Genomic DNA, 23,862 nt, shown 5'->3' on the forward strand with positions numbered 1-23,862 from the left:
TTTAATTTTAATTTTAATTTTAATTTTAATTTTAATTTTAATTTTAATTTTAATTTTAATTTTAATTTTAATTTTATGGCTAATTGGTTCCAGTGCATCCATTCCATCCTTCCATCCTTCCATCCTTCCATCCTTCCATCCTTCCATCCTTCCATCCATCCATCCATCCATCCATCCTTCCATCCATCCTTCCATCATCCATCCATCCTTCCATACATACTTCCATACTTCCATCATCCTTCCATCATCCATCCATCCTTTCATCATCCATCCATCCATCCATCCTTCCATCATCCATCCATCCTTCCATCAATCCAACCATCCTTTCATCCATCCTTCCATCATCCTTCCATCATCCATCTATCCTGCCATACATACTTCCATACATCCATCCTTTCATCATCCATCCATCCTTCCATACATCCATCCTTCCATCATCCATCCATCCTTTCATCATCCATCCATCCATCCATCCTTCCATCATCCATCCATCCTTCCATCAATCCAACCATCCTTTCATCCATCCTTCCATCATCCTTCCATCATCCATCTATCCTGCCATACATACTTCCATACATCCATCCTTTCATCATCCATCCATCCTTCCATACATCCATCCTTTCATCATCCATCCATCCTTCCATACATCCATCCTTTCATCATCCATCCATCCTTCCATACATCCATCCTTTCATCATCTATCCATCCTTCCATACATACTTCCATACATACTTCCATACATCCATCCTTCCATCATCCATCCATCCTTCCATACATACTTCCATACATCCATCCTTCCATCATCCATCCATCCTTCCATACATACTTCCATCCATCCATCCTTCCATTATCCATCCATCCATCCATCCTTCCATACATACTTCCATACATCCATCTTTCCATCATCCAACCATCCTTTTATCCATCTTTCCATCAGCCATCATCTATCCATCTATCCATCTATCCATCCATCCTTCCATCATCCATCCATCCTTCCATACATACTTCCATCCATCCATCCTTCCATTATCCATCCATCCATCCATCCTTCCATACATACTTCCATACATCCATCTTTCCATCATCCAACCATCCTTTCATCCATCTTTCCATCCAGCCATCATCTATCCATCCATCCATTCATCCATCATCCATCCATCCATCTGTAACCCATGTCATGCCACGACACTAATGAGGAGCAGTCCTATGACTTGGTCAGCTGACGTGAGGTCCCCTCCTGATTGGCTGTCTGTGCTGGAAGGAAGCAGTAAAGGACCAGCAGGTGTAGGCAATCAGTGGCTCCTGCTGTGGCTGGTCAACAAGTGGCACGCTCACAACCCTTTTTTAGAATCAAACCTAAAGAAAAGAACTTTGGGGTAAACTTTTCCCTTTCATCGCCCACGTCTGAGGCTGATCCATGTGTATGTTTAGACGTACGTATGATTCAACTGCTCAACGTATTGCTAGCCAGGAAAGTGGGATGAATGGCACATGAGTGAATTGTTAAAGTGTAAATTGACTACGGCCATCTTGAATTGGAAATGTAATTGTTTCAAATGTTTACCGGTAAATCATGGCTGACATGTTGATGCCTGTTTCTGGTCTACAGGTCAGGTTTTTATGGACACCTTTGGTTCTGCACCAAGCAAGGAAGCCTTCACAAGTGGCAGCGAACGGGTAGGACTGTCTTTCCTTTTGACTCTGTGGATAGTGGACTGGATAGTGGACTGGATAGTGGACTGGATAGTGGACTAAAAGATGGAGGACCATTCCTCCACAGTGGAGTTCCTCAATCCACCTTTACCACCTATACCAGCTACTTGACAAAGGTTGCTGTGATCTTCTGTTTGTGAATATTTGCTTTTGTCGGCCATTTTGTTCACCTTACCCCCCCCATGGTTCTGTTTCATTTACACCAGTTCAGACTCTTAAGAACCTTAAGAAGTATTCTTCTGCATTTAGTCAGCCTAAAATAAGCCTGCACTACATATCCTTCCATCCATACACCCATTTATCCATCCTTTCATCCTTCCAATATCCATCCTTCCATTATCCTTCCTCCATCCATCCATCCTTCCTTCCTTCCTTCCTTCCATTATCCATCCATCCTTCCTTCCATCATCCATTTATCCATCCATCATCCATCCGTTCATCAATCCTTCCATCCTTCCATCTATCCATCTATCCATTCTTCCATCATCATCCTTCCATCCATCCTTTCACCATCTATCCATCCTTTCTTCCATTATCCATGTATCCATCATCCATCGTTCCATTATCCATCCATCCTTCCATTATCCATCCATCCTTCCATCAATCCTTTCATCTATCCATCCATTCTTCCATCATCCATCCTTTCATCTATCATCCATCCATCTATTCATCAATCATTTCATCTATCTATCCATCCATCCATCCTTTCATCAATCCTTTCATCCATCCATCCATCCTTTCATCTATCTATCCATCCATCCATTCATCAAACCTTTTATCCATCCATCCTTTCATCTATCTATCCATCCATCCATTCATCAAACCTTTCATCCATCCATCCATCCTTTCATCAATCATTTCATCATCCATCCATCCATTCTTCTATTCTTCCATCCATCCATTCATCAATCCTTTCATCCATCCATCCATCTATCCTTCCATCCATCCTTTCATCAATCCTTTCATCTATCTATCATCCATCCATTCTTCTATTCTTCCACCCATCCATTCATCAATCCTTCCACCCATCCATTCATCAATCCTTTCATCCATTCATCCTTTCATCTATCTATCCATCCATCCATCCTTTCATCAATCCTTTCATCTATCTATCCATCCATCCATTCGTCAGTCCTTTCATCCATCCTTCCATTATCCATCCATCCTATCTTCCTTTCATTCATTCTTCCATCATCCATTCATCAATCCATCCTTCCATCATAAATTCAAGCGAAGATTCAAACCCAAATCTTCCCGATGTCCTGACTGTGTCCAACATTTATTTATTTACTGCTATTTATTTTCCAGTGCATGTAAAGGTACGGGGTGTGGGGGTGGGGGGGGGGTCTCTCCAGGAGTGCTATGAATAACAACAAACACAATAATCAACAAAAAAAATCAAACATTAGAAAATTCAGTAGACTGTCTCTTATTTTCTACTTGAAATAAGAACCTTTAATAATTCACCCTTTGTCTCTTTGCCTGTTTGCTGTGTACGCATGTGGGTGGCCATAGTGAAAAATATCTTCCTCTTGGAGGCCCCTGGAGCCTTAATGGGTGTCACTCACCTCTTCTCCTCTTATTATATAAAGCAGCCAGTCTTAGTCAGTGTTTGATCAGTGTGGCAATGACATATCTTATATATTCTATATCTTATATATCTTATATATCCTATATATTCTATATCTATGGAGAGCCTGCACAACGTATCTTCTGCTATAACGTTGGAGAGCTTCAACATACCACCCCAGGGCGTCATACCCGCCTTCCTCTTCGCCAGCCTCAGCTACATGATCATCCTTCTCTGCAACCTCATCCTCATCTTCACCATCGTCCTGAGCAAAAACCTGCACCAGGCCAAGAACCTTTTCCTGCTCAACATGCCCATCAACGACCTGATTGGCTCGTCGGCCTTCTTCCTGCAACTCATCAAAGAGATCCTGACCGACAGCAGGAGCATCGAATACTCGCCGTGCGTCACGCAGGCTTTCTTCATTCACGTCTACGCCGCCGCCACCGTGCTCATTCTCACCGCCATGGCGTACGACCGCTACGTCGCCATATGTTTGCCTCTGAAATACAACGCCGTCATGACGCACGCGCACATTACGAGAATAATCGCCGCCGTCTGGGTGACTTCTCTGCTGATGATGGCGGCGCTCTTCTACTTGCTGCTTCGTTTGCCTCGTTGCCGCTCCAAGATCACGCAACTGTACTGCGACAACCCCAGCCTGCTGAGTCTCGTCTGCGCCAGCACGGCGGTTAATAACATTTACGGGCTCTGCACGGTGGCGTTCACTCAGCTGTTCGCCAACGGTATGATTTTATACACGTATCTCCACATCCTGGTGGCGTGCTTCCGGTCCAAGCGCTCGGACACGAAAGCCAAAGCTCTGCAGACGTGCGCCACGCATTTGTTTGTCTTTCTGCTGCTGGAGTGTCTCGGTCTTTTCACCATCATCTCGTATCGAGTGAAGGAGATGACGCCGAATTTGCGGAGATTCATGGGGTCTTTGACTTTGATTTTTCCGCCCACGCTCAACCCCATCGTTTACGGACTGAAAACTCGAGAGATCCGTGAAAATGTCATGCGATTTTTTAGAACGGTCACCTCATCCCGGTGCAGGAATCGGGTTTTACATCCCTCATGTTGAACCCTGAACGCATCACTTAAATGTACTTCCATTGTACAGTACTTATTTGATTTTTTTAAGATTATTTATACATATTTTAATCATTTGAAAATTTTTTACTTTGTTGTCAAACTCACTGATTTTCATTTATTAATCATTTTGTGCAAATATTATGTCATTGTCAAGTGTTCCTGCTGTAAAGCCTGGCAGAGACAAAAAGTCCTCGGTTTGTTTTTTTCCAACCTTTTGTTTGAAAAATACAAAACAAAAAAAATTAAATAAAAAACATAAAAATAATAAATAAAAAAATAAAATTAAAATAAAAACTATATTAGGAAAGCAGGAAGTGAACAAATGTAAAAGGAGAAATATGATCTCAGGAAAAATAAAAAATAAAAACAAATGACTTCAATTATTATAGGAAAGCAGGAAGTGAACAAATATTTCAATATTGCAAAAATATACAAAATTAGTTCTCAATCAGAAATCACTCCACACTCTTTATTGCTCTCTGGTTCTACCATATCTTACTTATTGTGTGGAAATATGGGCTAATAACTATAAAAGCAATCTTCACTGGCTAAATGTACTGCAAAAAAGGTCAGTAAGGATAATTCATAATGCCGCCTACAGAGAACATACTAACTCCTTATTTCTAAAATCACAAATACTTCAACTTGCTGATATATTTCATCTTCAAACAGCTAAAATAATGCATAATGCTAAAAATAAGCAATTAGCTAAAAATGTCATCCAATACTTTTCTATGCAATTTGGTATGTGACAAAAACAAAATTAAAAAAATAATAAAATAAAAAACATAAATAATTTAAAAGTAAAAATTATATCAAGCATACAATGACATAATGGGTACCATAGTAACTGTAAATGTAAAAATTATTACTTTTACAATCAGTAACTGTTACATTTGTTCACTTCCTGCTTTCCGAATATAGTTTTAAGTTGTTTTTTTATTTATATATATATTTTTTTTCACGTACCGAAGTAGGAGGTGATATGACCATACAATGACTTAGTAACTGTAAAATGTAAAAAATTATTACTTTTACAATCAGTAACTGTTACATTTGTTCACTTCCTGCTTTCCTAATATAGTTTAAGTCTATTTTTCAATTTTTTTTAATGTTTTTACATTTTTTAAATGTTATTTTTGTCAACTTCCTTCACACTTTCAATGTCTACACCGTCTATTTGTATTAAAACCAAAATCACCTCACTTACAAACAAACAAGTTTGCTTTTAAACTTTAATAATGATATGGAGTGCATGATAAAGTAAAGAAGAAAACCAACTTTGACCACGGGGTTTACTTATTGGCAAGGAAGCAACAGAACCAATTTTGTAATGGCGCTATGGAGGCTGATGCCATCTTTTGGTGTTGATACCAAAACTACATCGGAGGTTGCCTACAGCCACAGTTGTTGGTTTTTTTTTTAACTTTTTATGTCTAATACTCTTGACATAAAAATGGAAATGGTCTTATTTCTACAATGCAACCTTCATAAAGATTTACAGAATGCTGTGAAATTTATGTGTTTATTAGGAAAATTCTATATTCACAAATCCAGAGTCATGTTATGTAAGCCAAATATAATCAAAAACAGAATAGCAGTAAAAACCTTCCATTGGAGAACGTTCTAAAAACAATTCATATGAAGAACAAGCTTAAGTGACATGTTTTCTATTTTTATTTTCTTGTTTTTATTTTCAAGCAACATCCCTCGTACATTCCTTTCTTTATATACTTTTTCTTATTTATGTTATTGTTCTGTAGAATTTCACTTTTAAGTTCCTGTAATTCTGCTTATATTGTTTTATACTGTTTTGTAATTGAAGTTTGTAATAAAATATATATTTAACCCTAAAAAAGCCTGGGAGAGCAATGTAATATTGGTCCGTGTGGCAACACGTCGCTGATTGCCTGGTTCCTTTATTATTATTCCGCTAAGATTTTTCCAATGTAAAAAAATCGTGCTGTGGCTCAAAAAAGGTTGAAAATCACTGCTTGAACTTATGGGGACTTATGGGGGACTGCATGAATAAAATGAACCACTAGATGGAGCCAAAGTCAAACGATATGATTATGAAATCTTCATTTGGACGTTTTGCTTCCCCCTTTTGGTCATTTGCGGTAGGAGCGGTATCGAGTGTAAACTTTGGCATAAAAATAAACACGGTTTCTTAATGAAACTCGGTATAAGTCCATAAGCATAAATGACAGAAGAAGCTTTTTATTTCACAACAATAATGGCTACTGTCGGTAGTAACCACGCCGCTAAAATTACAGCCAGCAACTCAATCGTACTTCCTCAACGACATGGTGCATTCACAGTCACCCGGAACAGTCAGACACTCAAGAGCACAACATGTCAACATGAACACGTCAGTATATTTAACTACTTCATTCTTGTAATACTGCTGTACATTCGTGTGCTTTTCAGGGTTAAAACGAAGTAATCAGGATTAGATGCGTGCACATCTGAATCCGAATTGAATCACTGGAATGAACATGAATTATGAAGTGAATTTGGAAATGAGCGGAAAAAAACGGATTGTAGTGCTTGGTTACCGGTACATAATTCACCCCGGAACGATTGATACGGCAGTGGTTGCCACCCGGAGGGGTGGGCACGCTTCTTCCTGTTGTGGTTGCGAATGTTTGTGAAGAGAATAAAGTTTTCTCCCAAATTCGACACTCCGCCTCAGACTCCAGTTCTTCGGCGTTTCAGGATCTTATTTTCTTTGGGTGTAATGACTAAATGTGTCCTTGTGGAAACGGCGATTTTACACAAAATGTTCCGCCTCATTAACTTATATGCAGCTAGGTAGGAACCAAAAACCAACATAGGTAGGAACTTAAAACTGACATTAAACACTCACTGAGAGGCAGTTACAATCTTGAAAAATGCACTTTTAACATGACGTGTTGAAATAACCCAGTGGGCGCCCAAATGTAATTTAAAAAAATAGTTTTTGAACATGTTATCATATTTATATTCACCGTGAGTGTAAAATATGATCTTGTCTGTTATTTGTATGCAACATATACTGTCTTGTCATCTCTGATTGACTGATATGAGAAACGTAAGAATACCACCTTAATACCCTTGCAACTATAAATTGGTAGAAGTACCTAGGCTAATCATACATAAATATTATCATTATTGTTATTAATTATTACTTTACAAAAAAATAGTAATAATGGACAGCAAGACATAATTGCTTGATGATCATTGCAATGAAGTCTGTAAAATTAAATAATTTTAAAAAAATCCCGAAATTGTTAACTATAATGATGAGAATGGTAATATTAATGATGGTAATAATGAGAAAGATTATACAATAATGATAATAATGATAATAACAATAATAATATTACAATGATAATAATAAGAGGGGAAAACAAGACTGTGGCATGAATATGATTATATCTTGCAAAAAGGGGTAGGCATTTATAAGCTTTTGCTTCAGCCTACTCCTTTTCGGCTTGTGATCAGATAGTTGAATACAAATGGAAATAATGGAAAATAACAATAATAAAAAATAATAAATAATTTAGAAAAACATGATTATATCTTGCAAAAAGGAGTAAGCATTTATAAGCTTTTGCTTCAGCCTACTCCTTTTGGGCTTGTGATCAGATAGTTGAATACAAATGGAAATAATGGAAAGTTATATTTTGATTGATGTAAGAAATGCACTGTAATGGTTCATATATTTGCCCAAATTAAAAAAAAATATATGGCTGCATGCATGTCTATGTGGTTGTTGTTTCATTTTCCCTATTGGGCCTTGAGTGGAACAACACTGTGCCCCGCATGCGTCATATCTTCGTAAATGTTTGTCTTCCTCTTTGTTCATTATGGTAATGACTTGTTTGTTTGTGAGCTGTTGCTGTTACATAGGAAAGACATGTCAAACTCTAAGACTCCAGAGGCGACACTAAAGTCTGTTAATGAATCTCAGGGGAAGGAGCCGGGCTTCCTCGCGGAGTAAACAGCTACCGGTGTGTTTTGCAACACTTTCAACACCATCCAAGTGATCTCGAATACATCTCCGATACAAAATGGAGCACACTTGACGTTAAAAGGAAAATAACCGCATGGAAATGAGTGATAGCACTAAAAAGATGCTTTGATGATAATAGATTGTCCTTGAACCTAAATAAAACTAAAATCATGCTGTTTGCTAACAGCAGAAAGGACACGTACCAGCAAATACAAATAGACGGTGTAGACATTGAAAGGGTGAAGGAAAATACATTTCTGGGGATCACAATAGATGAAAATATGAGCTGGAAACCTCATATTACAAATATACAACATAAGGTGGACAGAAATATTTCAATATTGAACAAAGCAAAATTTGTTCTCAATCAGAAATCACTCCACACTCTTTATTGCTCTCTGGTTCTACCATATCTTACTTATTGTGTGGAAATATGGGCTAATAACTATAAAAGCAATCTTCACTGGCTAAATGTACTGCAAAAAAGGTCAGTAAGGATAATTCATAATGCCGCCTACAGAGAACATACTAACTCCTTATTTCTAAAATCACAAATACTTCAACTTGCTGATATAGTTCATCTACTACTTTGGTACGGGACAAAAATTAAATTAAAATTAATAAATTAATAAAAAATAAATAACTTCAACCCTAACCCAATTATAACCCAAAATTAAAATTAAAATTAAAATTAAAATTAAAATTAAAATTAAAATTAAAATTAAAATTAAAATTAAAATTAAAATTAAAATTAAAATTAAAATTAAAATTAAAATTAAAATTAAAATTAAAATTAATTATATCAGGAAAGCAGGAAGTGAACAAATGTAAATGAAAGGGTGAAGGAAGTTGACAAAAATAAAATTTAAAAACATTTAAAAAATTAAAAAACAACTTAAACAACTTAAAAACAACTTAAAACTATATTAGGAAAGCAGGAAGTTGACAAATATAAAATTCTTATAAAAAAAAAATAAAAAAATAAAAAAAATAGACTTAAACTATATTAGGAAAGCAGGAAGTGAACAAATGTAACAGTTAGTGATTGTAAAAGTAGCAGATGGAGGGGTAGGATTTAATAAGCTTTGCTTCTTCCTACTCCTTTTGGACATGTGGAACTGGGAACTGATTATGGGATGCACTCAATTGTAATCTGATGCATGTTCAAATGAAATTAAACCATTACCATTACCATTACCATTACAGTAGTACTTCACTGCCAGGGAGTATCAAACACGGGATATTGAAGGGTGGAAAACATATTTATTTTCCGATAAAAAAAAATGTACCTTGACGGTCCAGATGGCTTCCAACATAACTGGCATTCAAGTAGATCCTTCCTGAGATGTTTTCTACCCGACACACTGGAGCTTCGGGTGGTGCAGGGTCGTCAAACGGTGGATGGTTCCATGCAGATGTTGCAGTGGGTATCCCTCACAACTGAGGGCCCTGGTCTGTGTGGTAACAGCTGTGTTTTTCACCGGGACAATGCTGCAATTCCCAATGCTCTCTTAACTCTGAACCCCATGACGCCACTTCCTGTCCACACCCCCGGAACACATTGACAGCAAAACACACAAGCACGAGTCGTTTTATGTCTTAAATGGCTTATTTTCAGTTATTTTGTCGACTATATTGGGTAATAGGAGATTAAAATGTGACTATAGGGGTGTTATTTCATGTCTGGGGTCTCTATTTAGAAGGTCGTCAACAGGTTTTCTAAGCTTTGATTACTAAAATATTCAAATTAAAAGTAGGGAATCCTCAGTGGAAATTCCCCAATCACAGTCTGGACCCACTGAATATACAGTGCATCCGGAAAGTATTCACAGCGCTTCACTTTTTCTACATTTTGTCATGTTACAGCCTCATTCCAAATTGTATTAAATTCATCTCTTACCTCAAAATTCTACACAAAATACTCCATTATGACAATGTGAAAAAAGGTTTTTTTGACATGTTTTGAATTTATTAAAAATAGAAAACAAAAGAATCACATTTATATAAGTATTCACAGCCTTTGCCATGAAGCTCAAAATTGAGCTCAGGTGCATCTTTTTTCCACTGATCATCCTTGAGATCTTTCTACAGCTTAATTGGAGTCCACCTGCAGTAAATTCAGTTGATTGGACATGATTTGGAAATATAATAACTGTCTATATAAGGTCCCACAGTTGACTGTGCATGTCAGAGCACAAACACCAAGCATGAAGTCAAAAGAACTGTCTGTAGACCTGCGAGACAGGATTGTCTTGAGGCACAAATCTGGGGAAGGATACAGAAACATTTCTGCTGCTTTGAAGGTCCCAATGAGCACAGTGGCCTCCATTATTCGTACATGGAAGACGTTTGGAACCACCAGGACTCTTCCTAGAGCTGGCCGGCCTTCTAAACTGAGCGATCGGGGAAGAAGGGCCTTAGTCAGGGAGGTGACCAAGGCCCCGATGGTCACTCTGTCAGAGCTCCAGCGTTCCTCTGTGGAGAGAGGAGAGCCTTCCAGAAGGACAACCATCTCTGCAGCAATCCACCAATCAGGCCTGTATGGTAGAGTGGCCAGACGAAAGCCATCAGACCAGAGAATTTTGTTTCTCATGGTCTGAGAGTCATTCAGGTGCTTTTTGGCAAATTCCAGACGGGCTGCCGTGTTCCTTTTACTAAGGAGTGGCTTTCATGTAAATGTGATTTTTTTTTGGTTTTCTATTTTTAATAAATTCAAAACATGTCAAAAAAACCTTTTTTCACATTGTCATAATGGAGGATTTTGTGTAGAATTTTGAGGTAAGAGATGAATTTAATTCAGTTTGGAATGAGGCTGTAACATGACAAAATGTAGAAAAAGTGAAGCGCTGTGAATACTTTCCGGATGCACTGTAAACATAAACAAGGGATTACTATATACTATGTACTATATATTATATACTATATATTATATACACATGTACTCATCCTGTGCTGCATTAGTCAGTGACAATACTGTGATGACGCACACGCCTACTGTATTAAAGGCCCAGTGCCAAGAGACCAGCATTAAACACAAGGGATAACACCACCAATCAATTTCAATACACAGTGGGGGGGTTCCTCAACACTTCTTCATGTCACCCCTGGGGGGTTATAATTCATTAGGATGATTAAATCAGTGTTTGAATGCTTTTACTGTACTGCATGTACCGAAGTAGGAGGTGATATGACCATACAATGACATAATGGGTACCATAGTAACTGTAAAATGTAAAAATGAGTACTTTTAAAATCAGTAACTGTTACATTTGTTCACTTCCTGCTTTCCTAATATAGTTTAAGTCTATTTTTACATTTTTTTTAAAATGTTTTTAATTTAAAAATTCATCAGATTCCAATTGAGTGCATCCCATAATCAGTTCCCAGTTCCACATGTCCAAAAGGAGTAGGAAGAAGCAAAGCTTATTAAATCCTACCCCTCCATCTGGCACTTTTACAATCAGTAACTGTTACATTTGTTCACTTCCTGCTTTCCTAATATAGTTTAAGGTCTTTTAATTTTTTTTTACAATCAGTAACTTACATTTGTTCACTTCCTGCTTTCCTAATATAATTTAAGGGTTTTTTGCTTTGTTTTTTGTTTAATTTATTTTACTAATTTTATGGTATAAATTTATTCATTTTAATTTTTTTAATTAATTTATTTTATTTATTTTAGTCCCGTACCAAAGTAGGAGGTGATATGAGCATCCATTACTTTTACAATCAGTAACTGTTACATTTGTTCACTTCCTGCTTTCCTAATATAATTTAAGTTTTTTTTGTTTTTATTTTATTTATTTTAAGTCTATTTTTTAAATATTTTTTATTTTAAAAATATGTATATTTTTGTCAACTTCCTGCTTTCCTAATATAGTTTTAAGTTTGTTTTTTTTTTAATTTGTATATATCTTTAATTTTTAATTTTATTTTTTTCACGTACCAAAGTAGGAGGTGATATGACCATACAATGACATAATGGGTACCATAGTAACTGTAAAATGTAAAAATGAGTACTTTTACAATCAGTAACAGTTACATTTGTTCACTTCCTGCTTTCCTAATATAGTTTAAGTCTATTTTTTAAATTTTTAAAAATGTTTTTAATTCAAAAAAATGTTTTTATTTCATTTTTGTCAACTTCCTGCTTTCCTAATATAGTTTTAAGTTGTTTTTTTTGTTGTTTTGGTGTTAACATCAACAGGTCTATAAAAATATATCAAATATACTCTAAATATGTTTTTTGTCAGCATATCAGTTACATGCAGTGTGTCAACATCAAGAAACGTCAATCCACCGGGTGGGGGTGGGTAGGGTATGGGGGGGGGGGTGTTCACATAAAATAAGGTATCAACGGAGGGTTTGAGCAGGTGAGGCGACACTCAGGTGAGATGTTGCAGGATGAGCCTGACAAGGTGTGGCACGTTTTGTCGCTTTGGTTTGAAACACGCAACGACTTGTATGTTCTCTTTGCAGATCCAGATCTTGAACATCCAGGGAAGATGCTGTCCACCAACGTGACCAGGATTAGACACTTCATTCTTCTTGGATTTCCAGGCCTTCCTGCAATGTATTACACTCCCGTGTCCATCTTGCTTCTGGTTGTCTTCCTCGCCATCGCCGTGGGGAATATTTTCATTTTAGTCATCATTAAGATGGACCGGATGCTTCAAAAGCCGACGTATTTGATCTTCTGCCACTTGGCTCTCTCCGATTTAGCATTCGGGACCGTTACCCTGCCGAAGATCATATGGAAGTACTGGTTAGGCGATAGCGTCATCGCTTTTTCCACTTGTTTTGTTCAGATGTACTTTGTTCACTTCCTGGGCGCCACGCACTCCTTCATCTTGATGGTGATGGCGTTGGATCGCTTCTTGGCCGTTTGTCTCCCGTTACGCTACGCCACCATCTTCACCAACGCCGCCGTGACCGTGCTGTGCGGGGCGTCCTGGCTGATGCCCATTTCCTGGATGGTGGGCATCGTCTTGGACGCGCTGACATTGCCGTACTGCGACTCCAACTTGATCGTTCAGTGCTACTGCGACCATATCGCTATCACGGCGCTGGCGTGCGAGAACGTGTACAAGGTTCAGATCGTTGCTTTTGGTCTCGCTATGTTCAGCCTGCTTTTCCCGCTTGCGTTTGTTATCTTTTCCTACTTTTTTATCATCGTGACCGTAATGAGGATGTCCAGCGGCGTCGGGCGTAGAAAGACGCTGTCCACGTGCACACCGCAGCTGCTCGTCACGTGTCTTTACTACATGCCTAGGTGCTTCGTGTACGTGGCCAATAACGTGGGCTTCACCTTCAGCGCGCCCATTCGGATCATCATGGTCATGACGTACAGTCTCTTGCCCGCCGCCATCAACCCGGTCATCTACTGCTTCAAAACGCAGGAAATTAAGGAGAAGCTGAAAAGGAAGTTCTACAGAAGGAAAACAGGAGCACAGTAACGTCTAATTATAATTCTAATTTATATTCTTTCTTTTATTATTAGCTTTGCTAATCATTTGATTTTAGGTCATTTTTAGGTAATTTTTAGGTAATCTTTGGGTATTTTTAAGGTAATTTTGCTTGCTTTTTTATTTGAATGTTAATCAGCTACGATGCATTTTTTTAGATGTAATTTAACGTTTTAACAAAACATGGCAATAATATTCTTTCTTTTATTATTAGCTTTGCTAATCATTTGATTTTAGGTAATTTTTAAGTTAATTTTTAAGTTAATTTTTAGGTAATTTTTAGGTAATTTTTAGGTAATTTTTAGGTAATTTTTAGGTAATTTTTAGGTAATTTTTAGGTAATTTTGCTCGCTTTTTTACTTGAATATTAATCAGCTACGATGCACTTTTTTAATGTAATTTAACGTTTTAACATAAGATGGCAATAATATTCTTTCTTTTATTATTAGCTTTCTTAATCATTTGATTTTAGGTAATTTTTAGTTAATTTTTTGTTAATTTTTAGGTAATTTTTAGGTAATTTTAGGTAATTTTGCTCGCTTTTTTACTTGAATGTTAATCAGCTACGATGCACTTTTTTTATGTAATTTAACGTTTTAACATAACATGGCAATAATATTCTTTCTTTTATTATTAGCTTTGCTAATCATTTGATTTTAGGTAATTTTTAGGTAATTTTTAGGTAATTTTGCTCGCTTTTTTACTTGAATGTTAATCAGCTACGATGCACTTTTTTTTAATGTAATTTAATGTTTTAACGTAACATGGCAATAATATTCTTTCTTTTATTATTAGCTTTGCTAATCATTTGATTTTAGGTAATTTTTAGGTAATTTTGCTCGCTTTTTTCTTGAATGTTAATCAGCTACGATGCAAAAAAAAAATGTAATTTAATGTTTTATCCTTACACTGTAAAAAATTTTTTTTTAGCTTTTAGTTCCGTCAACTTATTTTTGTGCGTGAGGTCAACGCACTAGACAACTAGAAATGTTTCTAGTTTTCCCAAAACAAATCAATAAGTTCACGTGAACTTGGTCTTTTAATATGGAAAAACTTAGTTGTGAGTTGAAATGACCAAGTTGACGTGACTTATTGATTTGTTGTGGGAACTTCATTTTTTAGGTCAAATAACCAAATATTTTGGTCGTAAATCAAGTCATCTCAACTCATTTTCAATTAATTTCAATGTAATTGTGAGTTGAATTTACTTGAGCTAATTAGACTAAATCAAAAGTGAGTTGAGATGACTTGAGTTCTATTGTTTGTACAACAAAAATATTTATTTGACCTAATAAAGAAAGTTCCCAAAACAAAGCAACAAGTCACGTGAACTTGGTCTTTTAAGTTGGAGAAAGTTGGAATTGAATGAAAAAGGCAGCGAGGTTAAAACATTTTTAAGTTGGGTCAATTTTTTTACAGAACGTATCAGCTTCTTAAATCATAACAAAGAGAAATGCCATGTTAAATCAACTATTTTGTTACAAAACAATAGGCTACCAAACAGAAATTTGGATTACAATTACAAATTTTTTTAAGTTGAGTCAACTTGGATTTTTTCTTTTACAGTGTATGTGATCAGGAAGAAAACACACATTCAAAAAAACAAATGGAATATTAGAAATGTTGTCTGTGCTGGTTCTCATTTTGCTTGATTTATTGCTATTTTGTGTGTACTTTGCTGAAAAAAACAATATAGTTTCATAATTTAATCTGCCATTATGCTTGTACTCATATTCAATGTAATATTTTTATGTTATTCATTTGTCATAATGTAACTTTTAGTGTAACATGACGTGAATTTTTGTTTTTCAATCAACATTTTGCATTTAGATGTAATCAGCGGGAACATAATACTTGTAGGTTATTTTTATGAGCTTTTTTTAAAATTGCAATTTCTGGTGCATTTTAATAAAATGCAGAAATAACACGGGTTGGATATATTATTTTGCTGATAAATATGGCCTTTTTTTATTCCTGACCATTGCTGAGAACATGCTGAATAATCCAATAATCCACATAACATAAAATAATAATAATCATAATAAATAACAAAAAAATAAAAAAATAAGTATTTAAAATTAGCTTTTGACGTCACCTTAACGTTAAATTTTCTGAGCATTTAAAAAAAATATTTGTTATATATATATATATATGACAAAATACATTAGAAAAACACTAAATCAGGGGTCTCAAACATGCGGCCCGCAGGCCAAATGTGGCCCGCAGGACACTAGTTTGAGGCCCCCACCTTGATATGAAAGTTTAATGTTAGTGCGGCCCACGCAAGTTTGATATGGATGCTGTATGGTATCATGTACCCAAAAAAAATTATTACGTTTGATTAATGTTCATGTTAAAGGTTAAATAACTGTTAATAGTTATCCTCCCTATCCATGTGGAAGTGGTAAGTTTTTGGCTATTTAAGTTGAAAGGAAATAACTTGAAGGCTACCGTTTAGGTGGCTAGCTCTAGTTTGCGAGTTAGCATGTGTCTCAAGACCCTGCAGTTGCGCAATATGTTGTAAATAAAAAGAGTATAAATGTGACTATAGTCGTGTTTTGTCATGTCTACAGGGCTCTAATAATGCTTTGTTCATTTTGATCTGAAAAAAATAATTTGTCTACCCACCAACTATATGTGCTAAGTTTTTATTATTATTATATTTATTTATTACTGATTGAATGATTTTCTTTATTCTTGATTTATTTATTTTTCATCTTATTTTGTGTAGAAAAATAAAAATTAAGATATTTGAGAACAGTGGAATGTTTTATCAGAGCTTTTCTTGTAGAAAATTGGAACCAAAGCGAAGTTTTTTAAATTTTTTTGTTTTTAATATATGCTTTTTTTTTTTGGAAAACCTGATGCGGTCCAGTCTCACCCCGACCTGAGCTCCAGTGGCCCCCAAGTAAATTGAGACCCCTGAACTAAATGCATGGCAACACTTGCTTTAATCTAATTTTCAAGGTTTTTAAAATAATATATAGTATATTAAATATAAACTCTAATCAGCAGAAAGGACAATGAAGTAGTGGAGGGAAGCCATCCATCCATTTTTATGCGGCTTATCCTTATTAGGGTATGATTGACTTCACCGTAAAAAACATTTGCCAATTAACCTAGCATGTTTTTGAAACGCGGGATTCCAACGAATGACTTCTTAAAAGAACAAAAAAACAGAAAAACATTTATTCAATTAAATAGGACATTCTGGAATGTCGACAGCTGCACTTCATAGTGGTGTGGTATTCAAATGACAATAAAAATACAGGATGGCACATGAAAAAAGTAATAAAAAAAATAACAATACCTTACAATCAACTCAGAAGTCTCATTTTTGAGTGGAAACACCTAAAGACTAATACTGTCCTGCCGACGGAGACGGCAGTGATAAAGAAGGACCACCAGAGAAGTCCCAAAAGGGAAGATATGTGGTTTTGTTTTTTGTTTTTGTTTCTTTTTTTTTTTTAACACTGTACAGTACATCGTAAAAACATTAAATATACACATTATTGACGTCAACGTGGTGGCTGGAGTACATTGTGGTTGGTTATATACGGAATCGACCAATATCAGGCCCCCGCCCCTTCCTCCCTGACAACTACTCATCCTCCTCGTCGTCTTCATCGTCGTCTTCGCCCTCTTCGTCTTCATCCTCCTCGTCCTCCTCATCGTCATCTGCCGCTGCGGCGGCTGCAGCAGAGCCGGAGTCTACTTTGCCCTTTGTGCGGTAGGCCACGATGTCCTGTGGGAACGCAGTTGGTTTTTTTTTTTACTTCGTAAAGTAATGGTTTTATTTCATTTGAACATGCATCAGATTCCAATTGAGTGCATCCCATAATCAGTTCCCAGTTCCACATGTCCAAAAGGAGTAGGAAGAAGCAAAGCAATCACTAACTGTTACATTTGTTCACTTCCTGCTTTCCTAATTTAATTTAAGGTTTTTTTTGTTTTTATTTTTTTACAATCAGTAACTGTTACATTTGTTCACTTCCTGCTTTCCTAGTATGTTTGTTTTTTTTTTTTTTTTTACAATCAGTAACTGTTACATTTGTTCACTTCCTGCTTTCCTAATATAATTTAAGTTTTTTTTTGCTTTGTTTTTAATTTATTTTACTAATTTTTATTTTATAAATTTATTCATTTAAATTTTTCTAATTAATTTATATTTTTTCCACCCTCGGCCATCTCTGTGTGGAGTTTGCATGTTCTCCCCGTGCATGCGTGAGTTTTCTCCGGGTACTCCGGTTTCCTCCGACATTCCAAAAACATGCTAGGTTAATTGGCCACTCCAAATTGTCCATAGGTATGAATGTGAGTGTGAATGGTTGTTTGTCTATATGTGCCCTGTGACTGGCTGGCCACCAGTCCAGGGTGTACCCCGCCTCTTGCCCGAAGACAGCTGGGATAGGCTCCAGCACCTCCCCCGACCCTCGTGAGGAAAAAGCGGTAGAAAATGAATGAATGAATTTTTTTTTTTAGTCCCGTACCAAAGTAGGAGGTGATATGAGCATCCTTTACTTTTACAATCAGTAACTGTTACATTGATTCACTTCCTGCTTTCCTAATATAGTTTAAGGTTTTTTTTTGTTTTTATTTTATTTATTTTTTTTTACAATCAGTAACTGTTACATTTGTTCACTTCCTGCTTTCTGTTAAGTGTTTCAAATGTACCCCCCCCAGATCATATTTCTCCTCTCTTGTAGAGAAGTATTGGATGACATTTTTAGCTAATTGCTTATTTTTAGCCTTATGCATTATTTTAGCTGTTTGAAGATGAACTATATCAGCAAGTTGAAGTATTTGTGATTTTAGAAATAAGGAGTTAGTATGTTCTCTGTAGGCGGCATTATGAATTATCCTTACTGACCTTTTTTGCAGTACATTTAGCCAGTGAAGATTGCTTTTATAGTTATTAGCCCATATTTCCACACAATAAGTAAGATATGGTAGAACCAGAGAGCAATAAAGAGTGTGGAGTGATTTCGGATTGAGAACAAATTTTGCTTTGTTCAATATTGAAATATTTCTGGCCACCTTATGTTGTATATTTGTAATATGAGGTTTCCAGCTCATATTTTCATCTATTGTGATCCCCAGAAATGTATTTTCCTTCACCCTTTCAATGTCTACACCGTCTATTTGTATTTGCTGGTGCGTCTCCTTTCTGCTGTTAGCAAACAGCATGATTTTAGTTTTATTTAGGTTCAAGGACAATCTATTATCATCAAAGCATCTTTTTAGTGTGACCATTTCTTCTCTGACCTTTCTAATGATTTCATCTGTACTCCGTCCAGAACAAAAAGCAGTGGTATCATCCGCAAATGATACCAGCTTTAAGTCTTTGGTAACTTTGGAGATATCATTGATGTACAATTTGAACAGTTTTGGTCCCAGTATTGACCCCTGGGGTACTCCGCACGTAATATGTGTATATATTTCATATATGTATACATGTACATCTACAAAAATGTAAGATATATCCTATTTACACTTGATCTTACAAGCTTGTCATAAAAAGGTGCCGCTATGCGTTTCTGGTGCCTTCCTTTCAAAGTAAAAAGATTTTCCACAACAAGCGCACCCAAATCCTTCGCTCTGCGCTCACCTTGTCGTATTTCTCCTTCAACTTGGCCGCCTTCTTCTCGTACGGCTGCTTGTCCTCCATGGAGGAGCCATTCCACATCTCTCCCAGCTTCTTAGCCGTGTCGCCGATTGACAGCCCCGGATTCTCGCCCTTGACCTTGGGGCGGAAGTCGGCACAGAAGAGGAAGAACGCAGACCTGCATGGCGGCACAGAAGAGACGCTGAGTGAGCGTAGCTGGGATCAGCACCGATCAAGTCGAACAGAGGTGCTGTTGAGTCTCAACTCGATTGATAACGGCAAAGGCGGGAATGCGCTGTGTGAAGGAAGCTTCCGTTTACGATCAGTTCCAAGTGTTACTTTTCCAATATTCCCAACGGACGTTAAAAAACATAAAAAAAAATAAATCTATACTATAAATATACACATTTTTTTAAATCTCTGCACCACTTTAACACCAATAGAGACCATTTCAGTAGCAGGGCAGAAAACAGTTAATCGGCGTTAGCTGCATGCTTTCAATGGGGGTAAAATAGTGACATCTGGTGGACAAATAGAAAAATAAATACTTAAGGCAAGCGGTCATATTAAATTTATTTAAAATCATTAGCCTCTGGCAAATTTGACCTGTATTTACAAAAAGGCACACACAGAATTCTAAAAATCACATTATTATAAAAGCCACATTTTTTTTTAAGTTTAAACTCACAAAAATGGAAATATCTGGTCTACAAGGAAAATATGTAATATGATTTTTTTTCTATTCGTTTATATTTTCTGAATGGAAAATGTATGCAAGTATGTCAGAGCATATTGCAAATCACAGCTACGACACAAATTTATTTTTACATGCATATTTTAAAATTGAAAAAAAATATATATATTTATTGTCATTGCCATGATACAACGAAATTAAAGTGCATACCAAAACACACAAGAAACATGCAATCATGAGTCCAATAGATGTTTGTAAAAACATATTTGTAATTATCTTTTAATTAATCTTAATTCTAAATGATATTATATTCATTCTTTTTTTTTCTTTCAAGTTTTAAACTCACAAAAATGGAAATATCTGGTCCACAAGGAAAATATGTCATGTATTATTTTTTTCCATTATTCTTTTATGTTGTATGAATGGAAATTGTATGCAAGTATGTCAGAGCATATTGCAAATCACAGCTTCGACATAAGCTTATTTTTTACATACATATTTTAAAATCGCAAAATAAAGAATAATAAAATATTTATTGTCCTTGTCATGATTCAATGAAATTGAAGTGCATACCAAAACACACAATAAAGTTCAATCATAAATCCAATAGATGTTTGTAATTATCTTTTAATTAATCTTATTTCCAAATAATTATTTTTTTATTATATTCATTATTTTTTTTTAAATATTTTAAGGTTTAAACTCACAAAAATGGAAATATCTGGTCCACAAGGAAAATATATCATATACGATTTTTTTGTATTATGCTTTTATATTTTATGAATGGAAAATGTATATAAATATGTCAAAGCATATTGCAAATCACAGCTACGGCACAAATTTATTTTTACATACATATTTTAAAATTGCAAAAAAAGTCATTATTATAAATAATGTTAGAATTTTTTATATTTATGTTTTTTCCCCTAAAGTATTAAAATGTTCATGAAAGTAACAACCTTAAACCATTTCATACAATAGGCTCCAGCATACGCTCGCAACCCTAATGAAAAAGAGTGGCACAGAAAATGGATGGATGGAACATTTCATACTCTATCAGTAGCTTGTGAGCAGCCCTGATGTGGAAGCGACTTGCTTGTATTTCACTCTCTTCAGTTTCTTAGTGACTTCTTAGAATTGTAAAAATGTCTAAAAACAAAAAAATACTCATAAAATACTATTTTAATTGAAAAAAATACAGGACCGTGTCCCCAAGGTCACTTAAGGCAGATGTGTCCAAAGGGTTACCCATGGCCATTAGCGGCCTGTAACTTGTCCCCTCGTCCCCCACCCCCCATCAGGACTTTGTGGAAATATAATTTAAGCAAAAGGGCACATGTCAACCCCCGGGGTACCGTTACTGGACTTGCTGTTAATGAAGTGTACTCACGGTGGTCTCTTAGGGGCATTGGGGTCCTTAAACCGCTTCATCTTCTGCCCCTTAGGTGGGATGTAATTCTTCATCTCCGCCTCATAACGCACCTTGTCCTGCTTGGCCATATCTTCAAATTTACCTTTCTCCTTCGGGGACATCGTCTGATAACATTTAAAAACAAAATGTCAGTTTTGCAACAATATAAATGTTAACGTAAAAGATTTAAGCTGGAATAGACGCCCCTACCTTCCATCGCTCTGAGCATTTCTTGGAGAACTCTGCAAAGTTGACGCTGGCCTCGGGGTGCTTCTTCTTGTGCTCCTCTCGGCATGTTTGCACAAAGTACGCGTAGGAGGACATCTTGCCCCGGGGCTTCTTTGGATCCTTGCCCATCTTTTTATGCTGAACACAAAAAGAATAAAAAGGATTGTGATTCAAATGCACGTCTACCTAGACCGGAGGGGCACAGGCAATATGTAAATGTGGGCCATCGTCTGGTCTTTGTCTATTGTTTAATGCGGATGGAGAGGGAGGAGTTGGTGGGGGCTGACTGATTATCCTTTGTACATAAGGGACCACCATGATGCTGCAATATTAATCACAATTTACACATTTTTATAATTTAAAAGCAAATTTGCTACTTAATAGACATCATGCGTGTAGGTGCGTTTTAGAAGGACGTGAAAAAAAATGTTGCCGGTATTGTTGCTAGTTAATGAAGACATTAGCATTAGCTCCGCCTTACGCTTAAGCGCTGGCTTTGTGTCCTCCAGCTTTATTAGCATCGGTGCTAGCTGTTAGCACACAAGCTAACCAACCTGTGATTAAAATGGCCTCCAGCGTATTAGCATCGGTGATAGCAGCCATGCTAACACCAAGCGGCGACTAAAATGGCCTCCGGCGTATTAGTATCGGTGCTAGCAGACATGCTAACACCAAGCGGCGATTAAAATGGAGAATAAACCGCTTTAATTCGCCGTGTTCACACTATAGAGAAAGTTAACATTTAAGGTGGAAACGACAGCAGAGCCTGTAATAAGCGGTTTGCTACGGTCACATCCTTGTTGGCATCACTGCTAACATCAAAAAGCCATTACTGCCGGGCTAGGCTAGGCTAACATAGCATGCTATGTTAGCGCTCGCTCGCTAGCATGCTATATTAGCCTAGCGAGCGCTCCATAGTGACACAATGACGGACGTTACGCTGACCCACAGCGTGTGTTGACATTGTGAGGGAGGAGTCACCCCCTTTCCCTCACTTGAGTCCACGCTCCCGTGGACCATATAAATGTCGGGGACATCCGCAAAGACAAGTGACAAACACGCACGCACGCATGCAGATGTGCGACGCTCCTTGCTAGCATCCTTCCTATCCTGTCGCTGTCATTCAAAGTAAGCCCGTTCATTCACACGCAACTTAACCTTGTATGTGCGGCACAACGCATTGCGGTTCGCACACGTACGCACACTTTTGCACACAAAACCCGCAACAAAACACAAGTTGTTAAATGACGCTTACCGCTGGAGGACAGCTGCCGTGTCGCTACGTCTCAAGACAATGGGACAAAAAAAGCACGGTGAGTGCGCAGGGGTGCTTGTGTGTGTTTATCCTGATTGTTAGGAGCCTGACTGGCGGACATTGGCTGCAGCCGAGCGCCGGTAGTGTCTAATTGGGCAAGCACACGCTTCCACTGATGGGACGGTTGGTTGTCTGCAGCTGGACAGTATGGCGCTAAACTTGAATGGCAAACAGCGGCAAGGCTATAGTGAACTTTTAGGGCTGCAAAACGCGTGCAAAGCAAAAGAAGAGTAGGATCGTAAACCGAGTAAATCACGTGGTATTATTGTGATACGATTGCAGGAATTGCGCCGGTAAAGCAAACTATAATTTATTTCAATTTCCCTCAGAAATGCCAAAAAAGGATACAGAAAAAGCAACAGAGGAGGGAAGAAATTAATTAAAAATGTGGGTAAGTACGTCACAGCACCCCTAGTGGCTAGGGATGACATCGCAGCAATTACACTTTAAAAATAGAAAAGAACAGAAGAATAGAATATTTATTGTCATTGTTATGATACAACAAAATACCAGTGCATACCAAAACACACAATAAAGTTCAATTATGAATCCAACATATTTAACGTATATTACAAACTTTCCTTGTGGACCAGATATTTCAATTTTTGTGAGTTTAAAGCTTAAACAATTTTTTAAATTATGAATATAAGAAAAATATAATTATTTAGAAATAAGATTAATTAAAAGATAATTACCTTAAAATTATAAATATAATAAAAGTATAATTATTTAGAAATCCTATTTCTAAATAATTTTATTTTTATTATATTAT

At 36.6% G+C, this 23,862-nt stretch overlaps 4 protein-coding genes across 4 annotated transcripts in view; 3 read left to right on the forward strand and 1 right to left on the reverse strand.

Moving 5' to 3' along the window:
- Positions 1–3,401: 3,401 nt before the first annotated feature.
- Positions 3,402–4,367, forward strand: LOC131134523 (olfactory receptor 52E8-like). Its single transcript, XM_058079910.2, has one exon. The coding sequence runs from the start codon at positions 3,402–3,404 to the stop codon at positions 4,365–4,367; it is 966 nt and encodes a 321-aa protein (XP_057935893.2).
- Positions 4,368–12,877: 8,510 nt separating this feature from the next.
- Positions 12,878–13,828, forward strand: LOC131134904 (olfactory receptor 52E8-like). Its single transcript, XM_058080591.2, has one exon. It carries the CDS (start codon positions 12,878–12,880, stop codon positions 13,826–13,828), a length of 951 nt encoding a protein of 316 aa, XP_057936574.2.
- A 3,184-nt stretch (positions 13,829–17,012) lies between these two features.
- hmgb1b (high mobility group box 1b) lies at positions 17,013–23,224 on the reverse strand. Its single transcript, XM_058080582.2, has 5 exons — positions 23,031–23,224; positions 21,758–21,913; positions 21,527–21,672; positions 19,446–19,620; positions 17,013–17,582 (listed from the first exon to the last, which is right to left on the reverse strand). Exons 2-5 carry the CDS (start codon positions 21,902–21,904, stop codon positions 17,439–17,441), a joined length of 612 nt encoding a protein of 203 aa, XP_057936565.1. The 5' UTR covers positions 21,905–21,913; positions 23,031–23,224; the 3' UTR covers positions 17,013–17,438.
- wdr95 (WD40 repeat domain 95) overlaps positions 22,066–23,862 on the forward strand; it is a 32,912-nt gene continuing 31,115 nt past the window's right edge. The window contains exon 1 of the mRNA XM_078792666.1: positions 22,066–22,903. Coding sequence (XP_078648792.1) covers positions 22,800–22,903 — 104 coding nt within the window. The 5' untranslated portion in view covers positions 22,066–22,799. The remainder of the gene's footprint in view (positions 22,904–23,862) is intronic.

The sequence above is a fragment of the Doryrhamphus excisus genome, linkage group LG8 (assembly GCF_037039965.1).
Source record: "Doryrhamphus excisus strain RoL-2023G ecotype Guam linkage group LG8, RoL_Dexc_Guam_v1.1, whole genome shotgun sequence".
Classification (NCBI taxonomy): domain Eukaryota; kingdom Metazoa; phylum Chordata; class Actinopteri; order Syngnathiformes; family Syngnathidae; genus Doryrhamphus; species Doryrhamphus excisus.

Bases quoted from the DNA above. Each gene is read 5' to 3' on its own strand.
- LOC131134523 (XM_058079910.2), top strand. From the start codon at position 3,402: ATGGAGAGCCTGCACAACGTATCTTCTGCTATAACGTTGGAGAGCTTC.
- LOC131134904 (XM_058080591.2), top strand. From the start codon at position 12,878: ATGCTGTCCACCAACGTGACCAGGATTAGACACTTCATTCTTCTTGGA.
- hmgb1b (XM_058080582.2), bottom strand. From the start codon at position 21,904: ATGGGCAAGGATCCAAAGAAGCCCCGGGGCAAGATGTCCTCCTACGCG. The intron at 19,621-21,526 runs GTGAGTACACTT...GCCGCCATGCAG, and splicing joins AATGCCCCTAAGAGACCACC to GTCTGCGTTCTTCCTCTTCT. The intron at 17,583-19,445 runs GTGAGCGCAGAG...GCGTTCCCACAG, and splicing joins TGAAGGAGAAATACGACAAG to GACATCGTGGCCTACCGCAC.